Genomic DNA, 22,935 nt, shown 5'->3' on the forward strand with positions numbered 1-22,935 from the left:
CCTCCCACTCTCATATGTGCGCACACTCTCTCTCTCAAATAAATAAAGTATTTTAAAAATAAAACTGTAATCAATATAATTAATATGCTGGGGAAAATAAAAGAAGCTATTAAAACTATAAAGCAAGAACAAAATGCAATTTTGAAAAAGGAACATCAAGAACAAAAGAACATTTTGAAATTTAAAATATGGTAGCAGAGGGGCGCCTGGCTGGCTCAGTCAGTAGAGAATGCAGCTCTTGATCTTAGGATTATGATTCAAGCCCCATACTGAATGTAGAGATTACTTAAAAGTTAAAAAAAAAATTTTTTTAATATATGGTAGCAGAAATAAAATTTCAGAAAAAGGATTAGAAGATAAACTTGAAGAAATGCCTCAGAAAATACAACAAATAAGTAGCAACAAGAATAGGTGGAAAATAAAAAAACTACTGGAGGGATCCCTGGGTGGCACAGCGGTTCGGCGCGTGCCTTTGGCCCAGGGCGCGATCCTGGAGACCTGGGATCGAATCCCACATCGGGCTCCCGGTGCATGGAGCCTGCTTCTCCCTCTGCCTGTGTCTCTGCCTCTCTCTCTCTCTCTCTGTGACTATCATAAATAAATAATAATTTAAAAAAACTACTGGATTAATTCATTAGGAGGTCCAATATCTGACAAAAAAAGGAATTCCAGAAAGAGAAAATAGAGGGGGAAAAGAGAGGAGGAAGTCATCTAAGAAATAATGCAGATTTTCCTCAAATCTGAAGAACCTGATTTCTAAGTTGTGAGGACAAGGTAAGTATTCAGCACAGGGAGGGAAATTAAACCTGTATCAAGTCACAATCCTGACTGGTATCATGTACCAGGGATATAAAAGAACATCCTACAAATGTTCAAGGTGGCCACTGGGGACGGTGACAAAGAGGTAGAGGAACAGGTCACAAACAACAAAGAATAAGATTTGAGGGACAATGATATCCAATCTAATCTATTAAATCTACCCATCAAGTATGAAAATGGAAAATTGACATTCCAGACAGAAGGTCTTAAAAACACCCCCCCAACAAAAATAGGAACACCTAGACTCCAGGAAAGACAGGATCCTGGCAAGGAAGCCCTGGTAAGATGGAGGGTTGCTCCAGAAACAGAGGCACAGGCAGATCAAGAAAGCAATCTAGTCCAGACCAACACAGGAGGATGGAGGGCTCCAAGGAAGAAACAAAATGAACTTCTCTGTGCCTGATATTATTCTCAACCCAAATAACCATCCTAAATTTTGTTCCACTTAAAAGAGTAATCTTCAAACTCTGTAACAGTTTCTAATCATCTGTACTAAAGCCAAGGTTAAGCCAGAGCAGAGAGAATTCAGAGGGTAAAAGCAGAAAGAAGCGAAGGTTTACGCCACTTAGCAAAAACTAGATCAGTCAGGATTTTGGCAGAGAACATCCTCAAAGGGTGGATATAATCTAGTACATAACACTTTTGTTTTTACTCTGTGGGTTCACTCCAGCATGTCAGAAACCTCTCTAGCTTTCCTGCTCCTCTTAGCTTTCTCTGTAAACCCAGTGCCTGACTCCAGCACGCCTCATCCAAAAGAACCTTCCCCATGATTTAGGCAAAAGGATCTTCTTTGCTTTGATTTTGCCAGCTGGATGCCTTCCCTCTGTTCCTCTGCACATTAACTCTCCATCTATTCTTAAATCTCAACGGAAAACAGATTCCACTCCTGCCAAAACCTCTTAATTTGTTTTGTTTTAAAATCTTATATGAGCCATTCTTGTACACTGGTTATTCTATTTTCAACTTGCCAGAAAAAAGCATTATGCTCTTAAATAATTTTAGAACAGCTTCAAATTCGAAAACTTGCATAGAACCTCATAATCTCTAAGTATATTCTATGTATCAGAAATCTTTTGAAAGCAACATTCTCTATTAGGTAACTTGAAGTGTCATAGCAATTCATAATTCTTCACAACACATTTTGTAGGAATAGTCCAGGGTCTACTCTAGTACTTTCATATGATATCATCAATATATGCTAAATAAATGAAGTTTGAGAGAAAAATTAAAAAAGATTGGGGAAAAACGATGACACGGAGAGAACTCGATCAATGCTGCCCCTAAAAATAACTTTTGGTCCTATCTTCCATTTTACCCACTCAAACTCAACATATTTTGGAAAGAACATTTTAGCAAATATATTACACAATATATTACATGCATATTTTACAATTATGTAACTATGATATTATATAATTGTAACAATTTAGATACTGTCTACCTCAACAATATACATTCCCAAGTATTTGCACTTGGAGAGGTAAGCTGATTTTCTCCTAATACATTTCAGTCTACCAAAAATTATTGAAATTATTTCAAGGGATTTAAAAATCTATATTTTTAAGGGGAAAATCAGAATTGAATGGCAAACAGTAAGACTATTTAGACTATAAAATGGATCCTAAATGAGTTTTAAAATTCTGTATTCATAGTAGTGAATTCAGGGAAAGTTCACAGTTTTCTTCAAAATGACTAACTTACACAGGAACCCACATCATTTACATGTTCCTAATTTACATTTTCTCACAGTTTACCCTATTTTTCAGTTCCATTAAATTTCCTTTGTTAATGTTTTAATTTCTAACATTTGTTCTTAGGTCTCAGAAAACTCCACCCTAAATCATTCCTCAGCAAATGATATTCTCCATTTCCTTCTCCCATACTTTCTCTCTCCTGCTCTGCACCCCAAGAAGCTAACCTTGCTAGCTAGCTGCTAACTGGTCTCAGCCCTTGGGACACACTAGCAGGAGATGGCAGGGAGGGAGCAGAGAAAAACTGGCCATTCCTTCCTGTTCCCTCTCTGCCTCAGAGCTGTGTCTCTGGCAAAGCTGCATCCCTCCAGGACCATCCATCCCGTCCTCATGCTACAACTCCAGCCCACTCCAGGCTTCTCCTTCAGTCCTCTATCCCTTGTTTGCTGTCTTAGGCCTGCCCTGCCCATGACTATGTCATCTGGATTCAGTCTTTATTTGAAACATCTGCTGTGAATGGTTTCCTGCCAGGATGCTGATACTCACCCTACCCTTAAAATGCGCACACTTAACACTTACTAGTTGAAGGCTTAAAACTCTGAACATGAACAAGTTTCCTTAGGGACCAGTTGTAAGATTTGCTATGTTACCTATATTTTTGGAAATTTGTAAAGGAGGATGACAACACCGTCTCTAATGGGGTTTTGACAATATGTTATAGATTGTGTACCTGGTAAGTTTAAAGATGATGTTGGAAGGTAGTGGTAACCTATCACCTATCTCCACTAGTATAAAAGAGCAGAAGAGCACTGGAATTGAACCCAAAAGACCTAGGTAAAAATACTGGTTCTGCTACTTTACTAGCTTAGTGACTCTGGATAAGCCATATCAACTCAACAACTTGCCATTTCCTTATCTACTAGGTGCAGGGGGAAGGTACAGGGGAGTTCCCACACACTGCCCAGCTCTGTATAACTAATCACAAGGTCCACTCACTCATGCTCAAGACCACAAACTTCATGTTTTACTGAGGATTTTGTTTTGTGCCCATCAAAATCTATGTACCATACCAGAAAAAAAAAAAAAAAAGACACTCTTTGAAACACCTCTCTCAAAGATCCGAACACTAACATGCACTCAAGCTGCTTCTTATCTATATAATAAACTCTATACCAAACGCATATAGAAAACATTCAAGAGCACGTAGCACAATTTCAAATATGGTCAATACACTAAGCCATAAAGGAAACCTCAATAAATTCCAAAGAATCACTGTACTCCAACCATAATGTATAAAATTAGAAATAAACGATGGAAGGATAGTAAAAATAGAAAAATATCATCCTAAGAAACCAACCCTCCCATCATGTCCATCCAGACTTTGGAATATTGCTGCAACAAGTCTGAAAGCCCTTCAGAGTGCGCCCTCTCTCCAGTCCCTTCCTATTGCCAACAATTCTTTGATTGGTTAGTTCATTCTCTGTTTCTACAATAATTCTCTGGAACCTTCTCAGCTCCTTCAAGCTATTCTACACTTCCCCCATCACTTTCAGCAGATGTCTCCCACTTCTTCTTAGAGAGAAAACAGAAGGCATTGAGGTGGAACTCCTTCAACTTCCTACATCAAACTGCAATCCCACCCATTTCAGCACCCATCTTTTCCTCTCTCCCTCTTGTAACAAAGTGAGATGATTCCTCTTCCTATGCAACTTTCTTTTCTTTTCTTTTTTTAAGATTTTATTTATTTATTTGACAGAGAGAGAAAGAGGACAAGCAGGGGAAGCAGCAGAGGGAGAGGGAGAAACAGGGAGCCCAATGCAGGGCTCCATCCCAGGACTCCAGGATCACGACCTGAGCCAAAGGCAGATGCTTAACGAGGCTCCCCTCTAAGCAACTTTCTATTTCTGGATCTCAGTTCTCACCCCCACCACCTTCTTAAGAACCATACCCATCAAATTAAATGTTTCACTTCTCTTGTATTCCTTTTCATCAACATCTTTATAAATGTGTTGCTGTGAATTTATTTTTACAATCTTTAAGTATAATGTCTTACAAACAGGACATAAACCCAAAAACTAAAATGGAAAAGACAGAAACATTAACACCAGTGAAATGAAACATTTCTGTTTTGGGGGGAAAAATGCTAACAGTAAAAAGGCAAGAAAAAATCCTGCAATATTACAGACAATAATTTTTTCCGTAGTAAACAGGAGTTTTTATAAATCAATAAGAAAACAAATGGCTTAAACATTTGAAAAAATACATTTTCTCCTCCACAATGAAAGAGATGTGTTTTAAAATAACAATGAAATACTGTCATGACAAAAACCTAAAAGTCTGAGAGAATACAGTATTGTCAAAAATGTAGGGAGACAGGCAGGCTCATAAATTAGTAAGAATATGAATTGCTGCCATCTTTTCTTTTTTTTTTTCATAGCACAGTGAATTTTAATGTCCTCCCCAAAGGGGAGGACACATAGCAGATTTCTGGAAATACCCCAAAATTCGTCCAGTAATTCCACTTCTGGGTATTTATCCAAAAGAAATGAAAACACTAACTCAAAAAGATACCCCCCTTCATGTTATTGTGCCACTATTTACAGCAACCAAGACATGAAAATAACCTAGGGATATATATATATATATACACCCCACATTTTCTTATCCATTTTTCAGTTGGTAAATTTCTATATATATATGGATATTACTCAGGTATAAAAAAAAAAAAAAAAAGGAAATCTTGCCATCTGTAACAACATGGAGGGATCTCAAGGGCTTTTTACTAAGTGAAACAAATCAGACAGAAACAGACATACACGGGGGATCCCTGAGTGGCTCAGCAGTTTAGCACCTGCCTTTGGCCCAGGGCGCGATCCTGGAGTCCAGGGATCAAGTCCCACATTGGGCTCCCTGGATGGAGCCTGCTTCTCCCTCTGCCTGTGTCTCTGCCTCTCTCTCTCTCTATGTCTATCATGAATAAATAAATAAATAAATCTTTTAAAAAAAGAAAAGAAAAGAAAAGAAAAGAAAAGAAAAGAGAAAGAAAGAAAGAAAGAAAGAAAGAAAGAAAGAAAGAAAGAAAGAAAGAAAAAGACATATACTGGGGTACCTGGCTGGCTCAACTGGAAGAGCCTGTGACTCTTGATCTCGGGGTTGTGAGATTGAGCCCCACATCAACTAGAGATTACTTAAATAAACTTTAAGAAAAAAGGGAAAGAAAAAGACATATACTGAATGATATCAATTATCTATGGAATCTTAAAAAAAAAAAAAAAAAAAAAAACCTCCTAGAACTCTCTAGTCAGAGAGTATTCTCAAGTTTAGGATACTTACTGTTAATAACCTAAATCAAAAGAGAGAATAAGAAAAGCAGGCGTCAGAAGAATGTCATTAAAAATTTTTAAAACAATATGACTAAACTGACAACTGTTCAATAAAGAAATATGCTGTGGGGTACCTGGGTGGCAAAGTTGGTTAGGCGTCCAACTTCTGGCTTCGGCTCAGGTCACAGTCTCAGGGTGGGGAGACTGGGCTCCTCACTCAGTGTGGAGTCCAGTTGGGATTCTCTCTCCCTCTGTCCGTCCCCACTGAGCTTGCACTCTCTCCCTCTCTCTCAAATAAATAAATAAATAAATCTTAAAAGGGGGGAGGTACCTGGAAGGCTCAGTTGGTTAAGCATCTGCCTTCACCTCAGGCCATGATCTTGGGGTCCTGGGATGGAGGCCCACATCCAGCTCCCTGCTCAGTGAGGAGTCTGCTTCTCCCTCTCTCTCAGCCCCCTCCCGCCACTTGTGTTCTCCCTCTGTCAAACAAAATCTTAAAAAAAAAAAAAAAAAAAAAAAAGAGGACGGTTGATGATACCACCATTGTTTGGAGTCCTGGCTGTTATGTTTGGTGATATACTCCAAACCACTAAATACAGTAAAATTTATGTTTTGAAGTTTATACACAGTATTTAAAGCCCATTTCCACCCAAAGAATCTTTTGAACATGGGGTTTACATTTTAAAAAGTAAATATCCAATCATTATTCTATCAAAATGTTATGAAACATAATCAAATACAAAATGTGAATCCAAACACACACACACACACACACACACACACAGAGTTAAAGGGATATTTAGGGGACAACTTAAGAAATGTGAATGTGGGTTTCATATTTAGGGTTGCCAGATAAAATATACAATGCCCAGTTAAATGTGAATTTCAGATTAACATCAAATATTTTTTTATTATACACATGTCCCAAATATTGCAAGAGATATACATCACTAACAAAGTATTATTTATCTGAAACCCAAATTTACTTGGACATTCTGTATTTTTATTTGCTAAATCAGGCAACTATATTTTCGATAATATTATAACAATGTTAAATTTGTTGGGTGTGATAATGGTAATACAGTTATGCAGGAGAAGGTCCTTGTTAGGACATACACAATGATGTTTTTAAGGGTCAAATGTTACTATGTTGCAACCTTCAGGTAATTAAAGAAAATACATATATATGTGTGTGTGTGTGTACATATATATGCACATATATTTAGAAAAAACAAATGAGGCAAAATGTCAACCATTCATGGATATAAGCAAATTGTTGAAATTTTTCAAAACAAAAAGTTGGGGGGGGAAATATGGTGATTATTTACTAAATTGCTTTTACTTTTTGTTTGGTGGACTGCTTTCACTTTTGAATTAAGTCTAAAATTATTCCAAAAGTATCTGCATATTTAACATTTTAGACAAGTGCTTTCAAAACTGTTGCCAAAACTATTCCTTTAACTGCTGCAAAGTAAACATTTGTCATCCTCAGGAATATTTTGATTTAATCATTTTAACTTATGTTTTGTTCCTTATATTAAAATTTTAGCATTAAAAAGTAATCCAAGGTGACTCTCATCAAACTTATAAATTGAAACAGCATGTCCTCCACCTTTTTGGGATACTACCCACCTGCTACTTCAGCATAATTTCCATTAGGACAATTAGATAATAAGGGTGGTGCTTTAAAATAAAAAGGGTTGTTTTCAATTTGTTTAAAATGCAGGAATACTACTTTTCCTGTTTCTCCCCACTCCCCTCATCATTCCATTATTATCTCCAGAAATGATAGAATCAGAGACAATGATTCCAGCTGGAATGCTGAGCATAATTACATCTTTTAAAAACTAGCATTATATCATTCTCAACATAGACCACTTTCTGATAAAAGTAGATCACTTCAGGTTTCTAAGAAGATCTTTAAAAACTAAAAGACTGAACTATATGTTAGCACCCATAAATTCTCTTTAAATGAAAATCTTTTTTTAAATGCCTTCAGCTGAATTGCAAAAGAACCCTCATAACCTAAAGTACACCAATTTGTTCAGTTTACTAGTATAATTAAGCCTATTTAAGTATCTAAATAACTAGCAAGTGTGGGGAGGGGGGAGCTTAAACCTCTAGAACAACCAGCATAAGAAATGGCTTAATTTCTGACTCTAACAGAGTTTGAAGATGCAAATGACTTTTTAATGCCTCATGCATTCAAGCAATAAGCATTTATAAGTGTCTATATGTGCCGCTGGGAGACAAAATAACAGCCAGCAATTTCTTCAGCAAATCTTCCATGTTAATTCACTCATGATACTCTGATTCTGGACTGGCTTAGACAAAACTATGCTAGGTGAGATCTATTCCAGTCCACTACTAGTTCAGATGAATGTCCTGAATTATGCTTATGCATTAACTTTCAAACCAATTTGAATTCATCCAAAAGAAAAAAAAGGTGTGAAAAATATCCCTGATTCTTTTTTTTTTTTTTAATATATTTATCCATTTCAGAGTGAGAAAGAGCATGAGCAGGAGGGGCAGAGGGAAAGGGAGACAGCATCTCAAGCAGACTCCTCGCTGAGGGCTCAATCCCACAACCACGAGATCAGGACCTGAGCCGAAACCAAGAGCCGGACACTCAATCGACTGAGTCACCCAAGTGCCCCAATATCCCTCATTCTGAACCTGGTTGAGGTTTCTCCTGGATTAGCAAATAACTGATTCTATGGAGGGAATGAGAAAACAAACATATCCATAGAGAGGCAAATGGATCTAGAAACTCCTAGAGACACCGACACTCTCACACAGACACACAGGCTGACAGCCTTCAGAGTCAGCAGAGATTGCTTTGTGCATCTTCACTGATGGCTTGGTTACTCATTTTTCATTTATTCTGCAAGCATGGATTGACCACTGAGCATCTACTTCATAGCAGGCAGTGAGCTGGACTCTGCAACTTAAAAGACCCAGAAAACAAAGTATTTACTAAAGGAATATTTGGTCACCAGGTGAGCAATATGAGATAAGTGAGATAGACGGATGGAGTAAGGGGTAGCCTTGGCAGACCCAGAGATGAGAGAAGGTCCTAGCCTTTTCCAAGGATCTTCAAGTAGTTTGTCACAGCTGGTGCTTTAACAGCAAAGAACTAAGACAGATAAAGTGGGCAAGAGGCAGGGACTAGGTTCTTAAGGACCCTGTAGAACACATCAGTGAGTCTGTACTTCCTCCTGAGAGTACTGAGAAGTCTTAATTAAGCAGAATGGAATAATCAGATTTTGTGTTAGAAATACTGCTCTTGATACATTGGAGAATAGAATGGGAGGAAACCATAGACAAGGACACCGGCACTCACATCTCCAGGCATTCTGGTTGCCAGATAAAAGTGTGTTTCCGGAAGAAATATTTGTGGGGGTATTTGTGTGGTTCACTGAAGCAAAGACAACTGAAAGTAGAACTGTGGTGGTTTTCATTGCCATGAAGAAGGTACAGATTGCCTTGCAACTGTGCTTTAGGCTTCTCTTAAAGAAACTGTACACAGCATGGCAGTGTGGCTTAAAACATGTGTTCAGATCCTAATATCTGCACATTTCTATGAGAGATGAGGGCATGGGTTGCAATTGCTCAGTTTTTCTTCCCTCATCTCTTGTTTCAAAATAAAGGCTTTCACTCAGTTAAAAAAAAAAAAAAAAAGAATAGTAAGCAGATTTTGCTTTACACAACTTAAACTAAATGAACGCAAATATCTAATTCTTGAAAGGCTTAATATTGTTAAAAGGGAATAACTTCTTAGAGTTATCCTTCAAGGATGCTGCCTTCATAGAGAATCTTCAGGAATAGCAAAATGTAAAAGCAACTAGTGAAGAGCTTAGGAGGGACAACTCTAAACTTCAGGCTGAAATAGATTTTATTGGAAAACAACTGAAAATAAAAGGAAAATTCAGACAATTCCAAACCAGATTAACTGGTGACTTTACAAGAAGAATGAAACTACCAGAACTTGATAAATCATAATCTATTACATCACATGGCTTTCCCAATTAGAGTGTGCCCTTCACCCAAGGGCCTTCATCTAAAAAAAAGATCTCTCACCCTCTACTTAGATTCTCACCCTTGATCCCATGCTTCCCTACCATTGCTTCCTCCAAATCAAAGGCCTTATTGCCAGTGCATAGAAGTGAACATTTCTTAAAATGGAGACCTCTGTTTTCTTACTCCTTGAATAATTTCCGCCAAGGGATTTTTCTAGCCTGCCATCTATCCATCCTGATTTTCCTTTACTATGTGATGAATTTTCCCCCACAATCCCCACATCCTGAAAATTATAGGACTGCCTTTAGGTTTCATTCAGTCTTCACACAAACTTCCTGAACATTTTGAACCTAAGAAGAAATTTGAGACTTTTTTCATCTCCAACTTTAATTTTGAATACTCAATTTTAGTTTCAAAAATTGCTATTGTTTAATAACATAAATGGAAGTTTTATAGAATGGTTCTCAGTAGTGTTTTATAAAGTAATTATTAATCTTACCGAGTGTATTATTTACATTTTATTCTCTGTAGATAGTAAATATTACATTTAACAGAAACGTTTAATAATGATTATAAGAATAATACTAAATTTATTTAATACTAAGACAGTCACATGGCCAATTCAGAAACTGGAAACATTTGATATGGTAAAGCCAGTGTCATATGCCTACAGCAATATCTTCATTTATCTTAATAACACAAATGTAAAAGTAATTTAATATATTTTTAATTGGAATATTCTTAAACATGTTGAACACAGTATTTTAAATACAGTAATAGGAGTACATAGTTAATACATATAAACTTAAATATATAAATAGGGTTTTTTTGTGGGTTTTATGCTGTTGATTTTAATGTATATATCCACATTTGGAATCTGGTCCTTTAAGAGTAAATCAATAGTACTCTGATTCATAAAATTTCTTTTTAATTGAGTCAGAATTTTAAGTCCCAAGTGAATTTAAAATTCTTTTATTTAGTCAGCTCTCAAAGACTATTCCCATATGCATTTCATACCCACACGATTTTTTTTAATTCACTGAGTTATAACTGTTTATGATCATTCTTCTACTGAACAAAGTATGACTGAAATCAGTAACCATTACTCTCATTCACATCTGTATGCTCAGTCTCCAGCATGAAGCCTAGCACATAATGAGAACCAACTCTCTTTTTGTTGAATTGAATTTATATATAACAAAATTCAGGGTCCTCCAATAAGCAAAGAGATACATTTTCTAGCTAAGCATGATAGACTTTTCTCTTCTTTTTTTTAAGATTTTATTTATTTATTTGAGAGAAAGTGAAAGAGAGAGAGAGAGAGAGAGAGAGAGAGAGACAAGCAGGGGGAAGGGCAAAGGGAGAAGCAAACTCCCCACTAAGCAGGGAGCTGATGGGGCTCGATCCCGGGGCCCTGGGATCATGACCTGAGGTAAAGGCAGACACTTAATCGACTGAGCCACCCAGGCACCCGCATGATAACCTCTTTTATAAAACAAAATGATTTGCTTTTCCCAGCTACACAACAGAACTACTTTCCCGTGTCCACTCTGAAGATTTATTAATTCTCCTTTAGAAGACAAAAAAACACTCGGCTCATTATTTCCCCAGTATTTGAAATGAGTACCTTACTTTAAAAAGACAAAACATTACCGAAAGATTAAATCCAATATTAAAAGGACACATAGCTACACATATAGAACTCAGAAACATCTGGCATTCATGAAAATGATTTAAGGCCAAGAAAATTCAGCTCATGGAATTTCAGAGAGAGAAAAAAATTTCCATTGCTAAAAAGTCTAAGGTACTTTCTATGCCTTTCTGAACTCTGTGTTAATAATTTCCCCTCCTCAGTCTGTTTGTAAGAACCAAATGATGAACGAGTCTAAAACTACATTATCAAATTGTAATTCCCTCAAAATGATTTAAAAGAACCTGCCAAAATATCTAACAATTACACTTAAAAATATTTTTACTATAAACTGGCTAACTTGAATTAAATACTAACTGGTTACCTACCACCCAGCTTTATCAACTCTCCATATTTTGACATACTTATTTCAAAATTTAAGTAGTAAAACGTTAGATACAATTGAAGACACCCTTTGTGTCCTAACTCCTGAGAGTTAACAATCCTGACTTTGAAATCATCCCATGCATTCCATTTTAGAAATACATTCTGATTTAGTTACCCATTTTTGAGACATCTGCTAATTATCCCCCCAAAACAGACTCTTCATCCTTTCTCCTACTGCACTTTTTCTATTTTTGATAATCCTTTATACAGTCTAGATAATAATCCATAGTCAATTATTTTTGATGCAAATACTTTCTCCCAGTCTATGTTCCACCTTTTCACTTTTCCAATGATGTTTTTTCTTGGCTAAAAGTTTTAAATTTTAGTACAGCCAAATGTATCCAGCTTTACCTTCATAATTTAGGCTTTCATATATCTATTTCTTTTTTTGAAAGACAGAGAGCTCAAGCAGGAACAGGGGGAGGAATAGAGGGAGAGAAACAAGCAGACTCCTCAATGAGCAGAAAGCGCAACATGAAGCTCTATCCCAGGACCCTGAGATCATGACCTGAGCCAAAATCATGTCGGGTGCTTAACCAACCAAACCACCAAGGTGCCCCTATGCTTTCACTTCTTATATAAGAAATTCTACCTTTTCCCAGGTTCATAAAGATATTCCTCTATATTTCCCTCAAGAAGGTTAAGTATAGGACATTAATTCGATGTAATTTATGTTTATGTGCGTGTCCGGGTGGCTCAGTCAGTTAAGCATCTGCCTTTGACTCAGGTCATGATCCCAGAGTTCTGGGATCAAGCCCTGAATCTCTCCCTCTTCCTCGCCCTGTCCCTCTGCTCAGGTTGTCACTCTCAAATAAAAGAAATATTTTTAAAATAATAATAATAACTTATATTTATGTTTAGAAGAAAAGGTACCTAATTTTATTTTACTTTTCACATAATCAATTGTCTCACTCCTGTTTATTGACTAGACTATCTTTTCCCCCCACTGATTTGCAGTGCCACTTCAATGGTATGTCAAGTTGTCATGCAACTTCTGAATTTTCTATTTTGTCCCATTTGTTTGCCTATATAATGGAATACTGAATGATTCTGTTGACTAGAGTAACAGGGAATTAGATTGGAAAGCTAGATGAAGACTAAGTACAGTTCAAGTAGAGTAGTGAATATAATAATGGTCTCCCACCAGTCTTCAAAATCTGGTCAGGTAGCAGTCATCTAGGGCAGCAGTCAGTAAATCATGGCCTGTGGGCCAAACTCAATCTGACGCCTGTTTTTGTAAATAAATATTTGCTGGAGTACATTTATATATATTATTTCTGTGGCTGCTTTGATTACAATGGTAGAACTGAGTAATTGGGACAGAGATCATATGGCCCCCTAAGTCTAAAAGCCTTCCTACATGGACCTTTAAAGAAAATATTTGCCAACCCTTGATCTAGAGATCCAACTATATAATCTCAACCTAGATTCCATGGTACTGATATCTCCTTATGACCTATATAATTTTGCTTCCATAACCAAAGTAGACAGTTCTGGGATAAAAACAAAAAATTCTAATCCTAAACATTATGAAGTAGGCCTATACCCTTTCCTTTAAATTCACTTCAAAGGACTGATTAAAAATGTTCTCCATCTATGTTGATGGCATAATTTCACCTTAGGAATTACGACAAAACTTAAAATGTAATTGAATACATTGGTTAATTATTCTAGAGACAGAAACAGGCCTATTACATTCTGTTTCTCAAAATTCAGAATTTAAATGAATCTGGGATATGTTAGTTTTCAAAAAAACAATGTAGTATGACTCTGATCTCACTTCTTACAGATAATGCCATCACTGGGTTAGGGCATAATCCTTTTGCTTTAGCTGTCATAAAAATTTGATATGAGAAATATTCATTTAAAAATATTCCTGGTCTTGAGGTGCCTGGGTGGCTCAGTTGGTGCAATATGTGACTACTGATCTCGGGGTCATAAGTTTAAGCCCCACCATGGATACAGATATTTTAATTAATTAATTAATTAATTCCTGGTCTTTAATGAAAGTGTAGCAATAGATACTGTCCATTTTGTATTCAACATTGCTTATGATTTTCTAACGGATAAAATGATCAGGGAAATTTTGTCCAAATCATGCTGTTCAATGTACTTTACCTATAGGAAATGACTGTTCTAAGAAGAGGAATGGAGAGAATAAGTGCTCAGTCCATTAGGTGGAAGAGAGAAGGGGAAAACTGAGAAAAACAGCAAATGGCTTAGTCTTGGATAAATAACTAAAGGGATTCAGACCAGGCCTCCCACATCGTCTAAAAGGCCACAGCTAGCATTCCAGGTATCCTGCTCATAGCCTCCAAGTGCTAGAAGCCAGAACAAAAAAAAAAAAAAAAAACATCAAGACCTTAGATTAGCTGACTTTAAAGGCAGGACAGGTCTTTTCTATGTGATATACACATTGTTCTTAGGAGGGTAAGTAGAGACATCCAAATAAAAGATGATAGGATGTAAAAGGGAGTTGGAAATAATTTCTCATTAGGGAAACACTGAAAATTATTTTGTAGAGAGAAGGAGGAAAAGGAAAGAATATTGTGCCTTCCACTCCTATTCCCAGGTCTCTTGGGCTATGATGTCGCCTCTCAAGAGATGGAAAAACCCGGCTGTCTGATTAATGGAAACAGAGATTTTCAGAATAGCTCTACACTCTATTTAATTCTCTCCCTCCCTGACTCTAGAAATGCTTGATTTGGCTGTGTAAAAGTAATTCTAATTATAGTGATTTACATGAACTACTTACCATTTATGCCTAATTACCTCACAGCACAATAACAATTATGCATACATTAAATGTGTCAGATTAACCTGGTTGTAAGTTTTATTTGATAACAAAGGTAAAGTGTTCATAAATGCTCATTCCTCATAGTTTGTTGTTTCAATAGCATGGTCATCTGCTCATAATTTTTTTCAAATTTTTATTAGAGAAAACACTGTTATACAGGTAGGAAAAACTGCCTGGTAGACTGCCACCAGTTTTACCCTCATCAAGAATTCAGACATTTTGTGAAGGTGCATTTTAATATTATAGTTTAGCCTTACAGCAAGTTTCTTAGGAGTACAATGAAAAAAAAAAAGTACATTCACTGTAATGAATGTTTAAAATTCTGCATTAAAAACAATTGCACAAGGGGAACCTGGGTGGATCAGTCAGTTAAGCCCACAACTCCTGGTTTCCACTCAAGATTGAGACTGAGCCCCACATCAGGCTCCACACTTAGCACAGAGTCTGCTTGAGATACTCTCTCCTTCATCCTTTGCCCCTCTCACTTGTGTACTCTCTCTCTCTCTAAAATAAATAAATCTTTTTAAAAAATGCTCAAGGGCCCCTGTATGGCTCAGCTGGTCCCTTTATGCCCCTGTATGGTGCAGCTCTTGACCTCAGGGTCATGAGTTCAAGCCCCACAGTGGGCATAAAGCTGACATTAAAGGAAAAAAAAAACACACACACACACACACAAATGCCCATATTGCTAAGTGAAATATGTCAGACAGAGAAAGACAAGTGCTGTATTTTCTCTAAAAACGTCAAATTTGTAGAATGATGGTTACTGGGGGCTGTGGGCAATGACAAGATATTAGTCAAAGAGTACAAAGTGCCAGCTATAAGATGAGTAAGTTCTGGGGATCCATGTACAGTATGGGGACTAAAAATTAACTAAAAAATAAACAGTATGGAGGTCCCTCAAGAAGTTAAAAGTAGAGGTACCCTATGACCCTGCAATTGTACTATTATTTACCCAAAGGATACAAGCATAGTGATTCAAAGGGGCACCTGCACCCCAATGTTTAGAGCATCAATGTCCACAACAATCAAACTATGGAAAGAGCCCAGATGTCTATCAACAGATGAATGGATAAAGAAGATGTGGCATACATACATACACACAGACACACAGACACACACACACACACACACACACACACATGCACTGGAATATTACTCAACCATCAAAAAGAATGAAATCTTGCCATTTGCAATGACATGGATGGAGCTAGAGAGTATTATGCTAAGCAAAATAAGTCAGAAAAAGACATATATTATATGTGGAATTTAAGAAACAAAACCGATGAACACAGGGGAAGGGAGAGAAAAATAAGATGGAAACAGAGTGAGACAAACCATAAGAGACTCTTAACTATAGAAACAAACTGAGAGTTGCTGGAGGGGAGGTGGGTGGTGGATGGGGTAACTAGGTGATGGACATTAAAGGGAGCACTTGATAGAATGAACATTGGGTATTTTATGCAACTGATGAACCTCTAATTCTACCTGTGAAACTAATACACTACTGTTAATTAAACTGAATTTAAATTAAAATTTTTTAAAAAAGAAAAAATTATATACTCAAAAGTAGTTAAGACAGTAGGTCCTAAATGTTTTTACCATTAAAAAAAATGGTAATTATGTGAAAGGATGCAGATATTAACTAACCTTATTGTGATAATCATTTTGCAATACATGAGTATCAAATTATCACTTTGTATCCCTTGAACTGTAATTTCTCAATAAGCTTAGAGAAAAAATAAAATCATAAATATTAGTTCCCAAAATCAACAAATCTAAAAATAAAGTTCTCCTTTCACTAAAACAACCTAGTAGCCCAAATTTTCCTTCTCTGATTTTTAGAAGAAATAGGTCTCACAATTATATGGTCAATCAATCTTTGACATAGCAGGAAAGAATATCCAATCTCTTAAAGATAGCCTCTTCAACAAATGGTGGTGGGAAAACTAGATACCTATGTGCAAAAGAATGAAAATGGACCACTTTCTTATGCCATACACAAAAAATAGATTCAAAATGGAAGACCTAAATGTGAGAAAGGAAACCATCAAAATCCTAAAGAGCACAACAGTAACCTCTTTGACACCAGCCATAGCAACTTCTTACTAGATAGGTCTTCTAAGACAAGGGAAACAAAAGCAAAAATAAACTACTGGGACTTCATTAAAATAAAAAGTTCTGCACAGTGAAAGAAACAATCAACAAAACTAAAAAGCAACCTACAGAATGAGAGAAGATATTTACAAATGACATGTCCAATAAAGGGTTAGTATCCAAAATACATGAAGAACTTATCAAACTCAACATCAAAAAAACAAATAATCCAGCTAAAAAATGGGCAGAAGACATGAACAGACATTTTTCCAAAGATGATATCCAGATGGCCAATAGGCCCATAAAAAGATATTCAACATCACTCATCATCAGGGAAATACAAATCAACACTACAATGAGATATCCCCTCAGACCAGTCAGAATGGCTAAAATTAACAACACAGGAAACAACAGGTGTTGGCGAGGATGTGGATAAAGGGGAACACTCTTACACTGTTGGTGGGAATGCAAACTGGTGCAGCCACTCTAGAAAACAGTATGGAGTTTTCTTAAAAAGTTAAAAAGAGATCTACACTATGATCCAACAATAGCACTAGTAGGTATCTACCCAACAGATACAAAAATACTAATCCAAAGGGATACATGCATCCTGAGGTTTATAACATTATCAGCAAATGCCAAATTATGGAAAGAGCCCAAATGTCCATCAAGTGACAAATGGGTAAAGAGCAGTAGTATATTTATACAATGGAATATTACTCAGCTATAAAAAAGAATGAAATCTTGACATTTGCTATCATGTGGATGGAGCTAAAGAGTATAATGCTAAGCAAAATAAGTCAGAGAAAGATAAATACCATATGATTTCACTCATGTGTGGAATTTAAGAAACGTGTGAACATTGGCGAAAAAAAAAAAAGAGGCAAACCAAGAAATAGATTCTTAACTATAGAAAACAATCTGATAGTTACCAAAGGGGATGGAGAAGGGTGATGAGTTAAATAAGGGATGGGAATTAAGAAGGGCATGTGCTGTGATGAGCACCAGGTATTGTACATAAGTGTTGAATCACTAAATTCTACACCTGAAACTAATATTATGCTGTATGCTAATTAATTGGAATTTAAATTAAAAATTGAAAAAGAAATAGGTCTGTAGCATCTTTACAATTTTCAAAAACTAAAGCTTTTAAGCAGTCTCTCCTATGCTGTGCTGTCCGCTGCTCCCTTCTGGTGTATTCAATAAACTTTTATCTCCTTTGTTCTGCCTTGGGTGAATTCTTTCATTGCCTGCACTGCCGGTTTCCACCTGACCAGCTGCCCCACAGTGGACCTCCCATCTGATCCAAAGAGGCACCACAGTTGGTGGCCCATATGGGGAGACTTTGTGCTTCCAGCCTCAAGCCAAGGTTACTCCTAGATGAGGATCCAAAGCCCCAGAGAGGAACCAGCTAGATCGCCTTAGGGAAGCTTTCTTCCCTCTCCTTTCTCTTTTTGGCCTTCCAGGGGTCAAACCCTAGTACTCCTCAGACAATTAAAGGTCTCTAGCCAGGGTGGCTCCCTGGTCTGAAGGTCTGAGGACAAACAGGTCATACTGCCATGCTTATGAGGGTAAAGGACCCCTTTCCTCTCCTCTATTCAATAAACTTCTATCTCCTTAACAAACAAATACACAAAAACTAAAGCTTTTATCTATGTTTTACTCAAATTATATTAGATGTTTGGGTCTCTTTCAATGTCAAAGATTTAGCAAGCTTAAGGGACTACAGGGCAAATACTACCACAAAGAAATGCTAATCTATCTACAAAAGACTTATTCACATATACATTAGGATTTAACAAATATGAGCTTTCATTAGACACATTTAAAACTACCTGAGAAGGGATCCTGGGTGGCTCAGCGGTTTTTAGCACCCGCCTTCGGCCCAGGGCATAATCCTGGAGTCCCGGATCGAGTCCCACATTGGGCTCCCTACATGGAGCCTGCTTCTCTCTCTGCCTGTGTCTCTGCCTTTCTCTCTTGCTGTCATAAATGAATAAATAAAATCTTAAAAAAATAAAATAAAATAAAACTACCTGAGATGTCAAATCTCTTACATCAGATTACAACTACACATTAAAACCAGAGATTCTACATAGTAAATATTACATTTACTTACTGCTAAATAATTGTAAATTTACCAAGCAGACCCATCATTGCCAATTCAGAAATCACAGGAGGAAGTGTGGGAGAAAAGCCCTGTGAAGAGCCAAATAATTATTTTATGAGAAAAGCGAAACAATAATTTTAAAGAAAAAAAAAACATGTTGTTGAACTGGCAGCCAGATATATTAAGATTAAAGGCTACTTTTCACTGGATATAAGTTCACCAATCACAGTAAGATGAGCCCTACAGATGATACAGAGCCGAGAGGAGGGGAAAAAAAGGACCGTATTTCTAAAAGGACCAGAAAGAGAATAAAACAGAAAATTCGTGAAAGCAATTTAACTCTCAGATAACCAAAAACCCAGTTAAGTAAAACATCCTGCCTCCTGGCTATGACACATAACCAAGCCAATGTTTTATTTGGAAGACCATCTGTATTACAAACTATAATTAGGTACACAGTACATAAGCAGTCTATGCTTTGCAAATTTTTAGTTCTTTCCAGTATTGTGGTGATACTGGAAGATGAAGAAAGGGTGCCCATTGAAAGGGATAAATTCCTTATTATTTCCTATAATAAGTGCTGGACTGGCCAATCACATTGGCCACCACACTCACAGTCTACTTCTGAGGGAACCACTATAATCACCAGAGCCCTGAATGGTACCTGAGGCAGAGATCTGATCTTTACCCTGAATCGTGGCCTCCAAGAGACTCGGTATGAAAGCTTTGCCCAAACAGGGATAAAGTGATTGGGTTTCCTATCAGATTCTAACTGAGGAATTTAAACCACAGACACAGGAAGAGAATTAATAAATGGGCAGAACAAACTGAAGTGGAAACAGACATGGGGAAGGAACAACATAGTAAGCAAATTACATGAGTGACAGAGCACTGGAGCAAGAATCAGCAGGTACCTGTTACCACTGCCAGTCAAGTCATCAACACTTTCAGAACCACTGATGCAAAGCCCCAGGCTCTGGCTCTGGGAGGCCTGGCTGTATCCTGGAGATGGCCTTCACTGCTATTTGCATATGTAGTCTTATTTTAAATCTCCATCTCTTGTAACTTAAATGAATCCTCAGTCCATTTAACCAAAAGATTTGTTAATGCAATGACAGCATTTTTCTTTCTCATAAAAATACAACTATGTAAGTATATGCTAAAGTGCTTTTTTAAAAGTAAAATTACTTTGATTAGAGTTTTTAAATAAAGTACTACTTTATTTTTTAAAGTAGTACTTTAAAAGTACTACTAACACATATATTACCTTTTCTCTAAAGAACTCATAATAATAGAATGTTTGTACATGAGGGAGGATGGTTGGCCAGTCAATTAAAAGAAAACTAGTGTCTTCAGTTGAACCATATTCTAACTCTTCTTCATTAATATCCCTCATAATTTGAAGAGGACACAATTGATGACAATGGCTTTTATAATGGGATAAGGAATGGGAGTTTTCCTGTTGTCTCAGAATTTCAGCAAAAGCTCAAAGCTAAGGACAAGGAAAAACAAGTATTTAAAAAAAAAAAAAAAGAAGTATTAGTCATACCAATGCAGGAATTACTTTAAAAAGAAAAAAGAAGCAAAAACAGCCCCAAAGTCAAAGTGGAACTGAAGAAAGTAATCAAGGTAGAAAGCCACTAGCTAAGTAAGGAATGTGGTGGCACCCTACCCCAGATAAACCTCACAGCAAGAGCAAAAGCGAGTGGTCTCCAAGGGAAGCAACCAAAGAGATTAGGAGTGAGTGTAAGACGAGATGGGTATCCCCCTCTCCAACTGGATGCTTGTTTTGGGGAGGAAATCCACAGGCAGTTACTAAAGCAAGCTGTGGAAGTGTCCATGGAAGAACCTGACATAGGTCTCCAAGAGGCTGACTGAAGCTAGAGTAGGGACTGGAGAAAGGAGACGTTAGGCTTCCTGTAGCCTAAATAGACACCATAAAAAGGTATAGTGGCTAGAACTGTCCTGACAGGAGCCCACTCAAGAAGGTTAAGTGTAAAGGCAAGGGGGACCAGCAAAATGCAGTGGTGCAAGGTGTTCAACTAGAGGCATAAGAGGTCCAAAAGTGGAGCAGTGGGGAGGTCTCCATGGGAGTCCAAAAGAACCCACCAGTGTGCCCCTCCACAAAGCTCTAGCATGTGAGTGTCTACCACACAAAAGGCCCTTAACTGTTTACTTAAGACTTTGCTGTTTTATTCCCATCTTCCATCCCCTTATTCTGACCCTAGAGAAGCCAAGCAAGCAGAGAAAAGAGGAGGAGGAGGGAAAGGAGAAGAACAAATCACTCCACCTTCTGTACTGCTGATCCTGGGACAGGCTTGAGCTAGAGGAAGGGAAAATTTTTAAATTATACAATTTTCGTTTAGACTAGATGGCATCAATCATTACCTAAATATGAAGCTATTTGAATCCCTCCAAAGGTAAAAGAGAGCTATGGAGCATCAAGAATCCTGATTCCCATCAGGAATGGGGATCTAACACAGCTTGTTTAAAGGAACTGAAAAGGGGCACCTGTGTGGCTCAGTCCCCTGGGTGTCTGCCTTCAGGTCAGGATCCCAGAATCCTGGGATGGAGCCCCGAGTCAGGCTCCCTGCTCAGTGTAGGGCTGGCTTCTCCCTCTCCCCCTGCCCCTTCCACCTATTCATGCTCTCTCAAATAAATAAAATCATTTTTTTTAAGATTTTATTTATTTATTCATATAGATGCACAGAAGGAGGCAGAGAAGGAGAAGAGGGAGAAGGAGAAGCAGACTCCCTGTAGGGAGCCTGATATGGGATTTGATCCCAGGATCAAGGACTCGATCATGACCAGAGCCAAAGGCAGATGCTCAACCACTGAGCTACCCAGGCACCCTTCAAACAAATAAAATCTTTTAAAAAAGGAACTGGTGAGAAATTTCAAGCAGTTTCATGATTGTATTGACTGCATTTAATCCATTTAATAAAATGCTTACACTTTTAACTGTTCCGTCTTTAATATCACACAAACCTTACCTTTGAAAAAAGGCCTCCCGCGTCTATACTGTATCCTTTAAGGTCCTCATGTAATTTCTGCAAACACTGTATGACTCTTCTTTGATGCTTATCATCCTTCAGCTCATGAGCTTTGATCAGAAAGTCATAGTGATCCAGTGGTCCATGGCAAACAGCCAAAGCTTTTGAATAAACCTCCGTAGCAGCAGTTGAAGACGAAATCTCAGGTGTCTGAACTGTATAGGCTACAAACAAAAATATATATAAAATTTTAGACTTTCTTAAATGAAGATATTTCATAGTACTCCACATGTTTCTTAATAGTCACATTAAAACCTTTCAGATACAAGTATATGTATGTGAGCAGTTATTGTAAATCTCATTTTGATATAAATAAAACATTTTAGGGTGCCTGGCTGGCTCAGTCAGTGGAGTGCGCAACTCTTGATCTCAGGGTCATGAGTTCGAGCCCCACCTTGGGCGTGAAGCCTACTTAAAAAGAAAATCAAAAGATAAAACACACTTCGAACAATGAATATAATTATCTCATTTTAATAAAAGGGAGCAAACCCCAAACCCATAAGCTATCATTGCAACTCCTCTTCTAGAAAACCTAGCCTTCCATAGAGTCTCAGCTTTACCTCCACTCCATTAAATGGGCCACCTGATTCATCAGATCCTTCCCCACAGCAGGGCTGGCATGTTTGAGTTACACCAACTTCTGGTTCTTGAGTACCAAAGCAGAGACACAGAGACTATCACAAAGGATTTTCTACTGCCCCTTTATTCTCTATCCAAAACTACACAGCATTCAGATATTACCACTTTGATTTCAACACTTATAGGATTCCTTTCCTTTTCTGTAACTTTTAAGTTGAACACACAAAGAGTTGAAACACAACTGTGCCTGTTTCAAAACAGTGAGGTTTTCTGATCCTTTTTTTAGCCTCTCCTGGGAGAGAAATGATTGGCCATAGCAAGACCAAACATAATTCTATTCCTTATCTGGGCCAGGTGCAATGAGCAAGT

At 37.3% G+C, this 22,935-nt stretch overlaps 1 protein-coding gene across 2 annotated transcripts in view; it reads right to left on the bottom strand.

The window, feature by feature from the left end:
• Nucleotides 1-22,935, bottom strand: part of AFG1L (AFG1 like ATPase) — a 205,460-nt gene that overhangs the window by 140,526 nt on the left and 41,999 nt on the right. For both annotated transcript variants that reach the window (XM_041733206.1, XM_041733278.1), the window contains exon 3: nt 21,928-22,151. In XM_041733206.1, the coding sequence (XP_041589140.1) occupies nt 21,928-22,151 (224 nt within the window). The remainder of the gene's footprint in view (nt 1-21,927; nt 22,152-22,935) is intronic.

The sequence above is a fragment of the Vulpes lagopus genome, chromosome 1, assembly GCF_018345385.1.
Source record: "Vulpes lagopus strain Blue_001 chromosome 1, ASM1834538v1, whole genome shotgun sequence".
NCBI classification, from domain to species: domain Eukaryota; kingdom Metazoa; phylum Chordata; class Mammalia; order Carnivora; family Canidae; genus Vulpes; species Vulpes lagopus.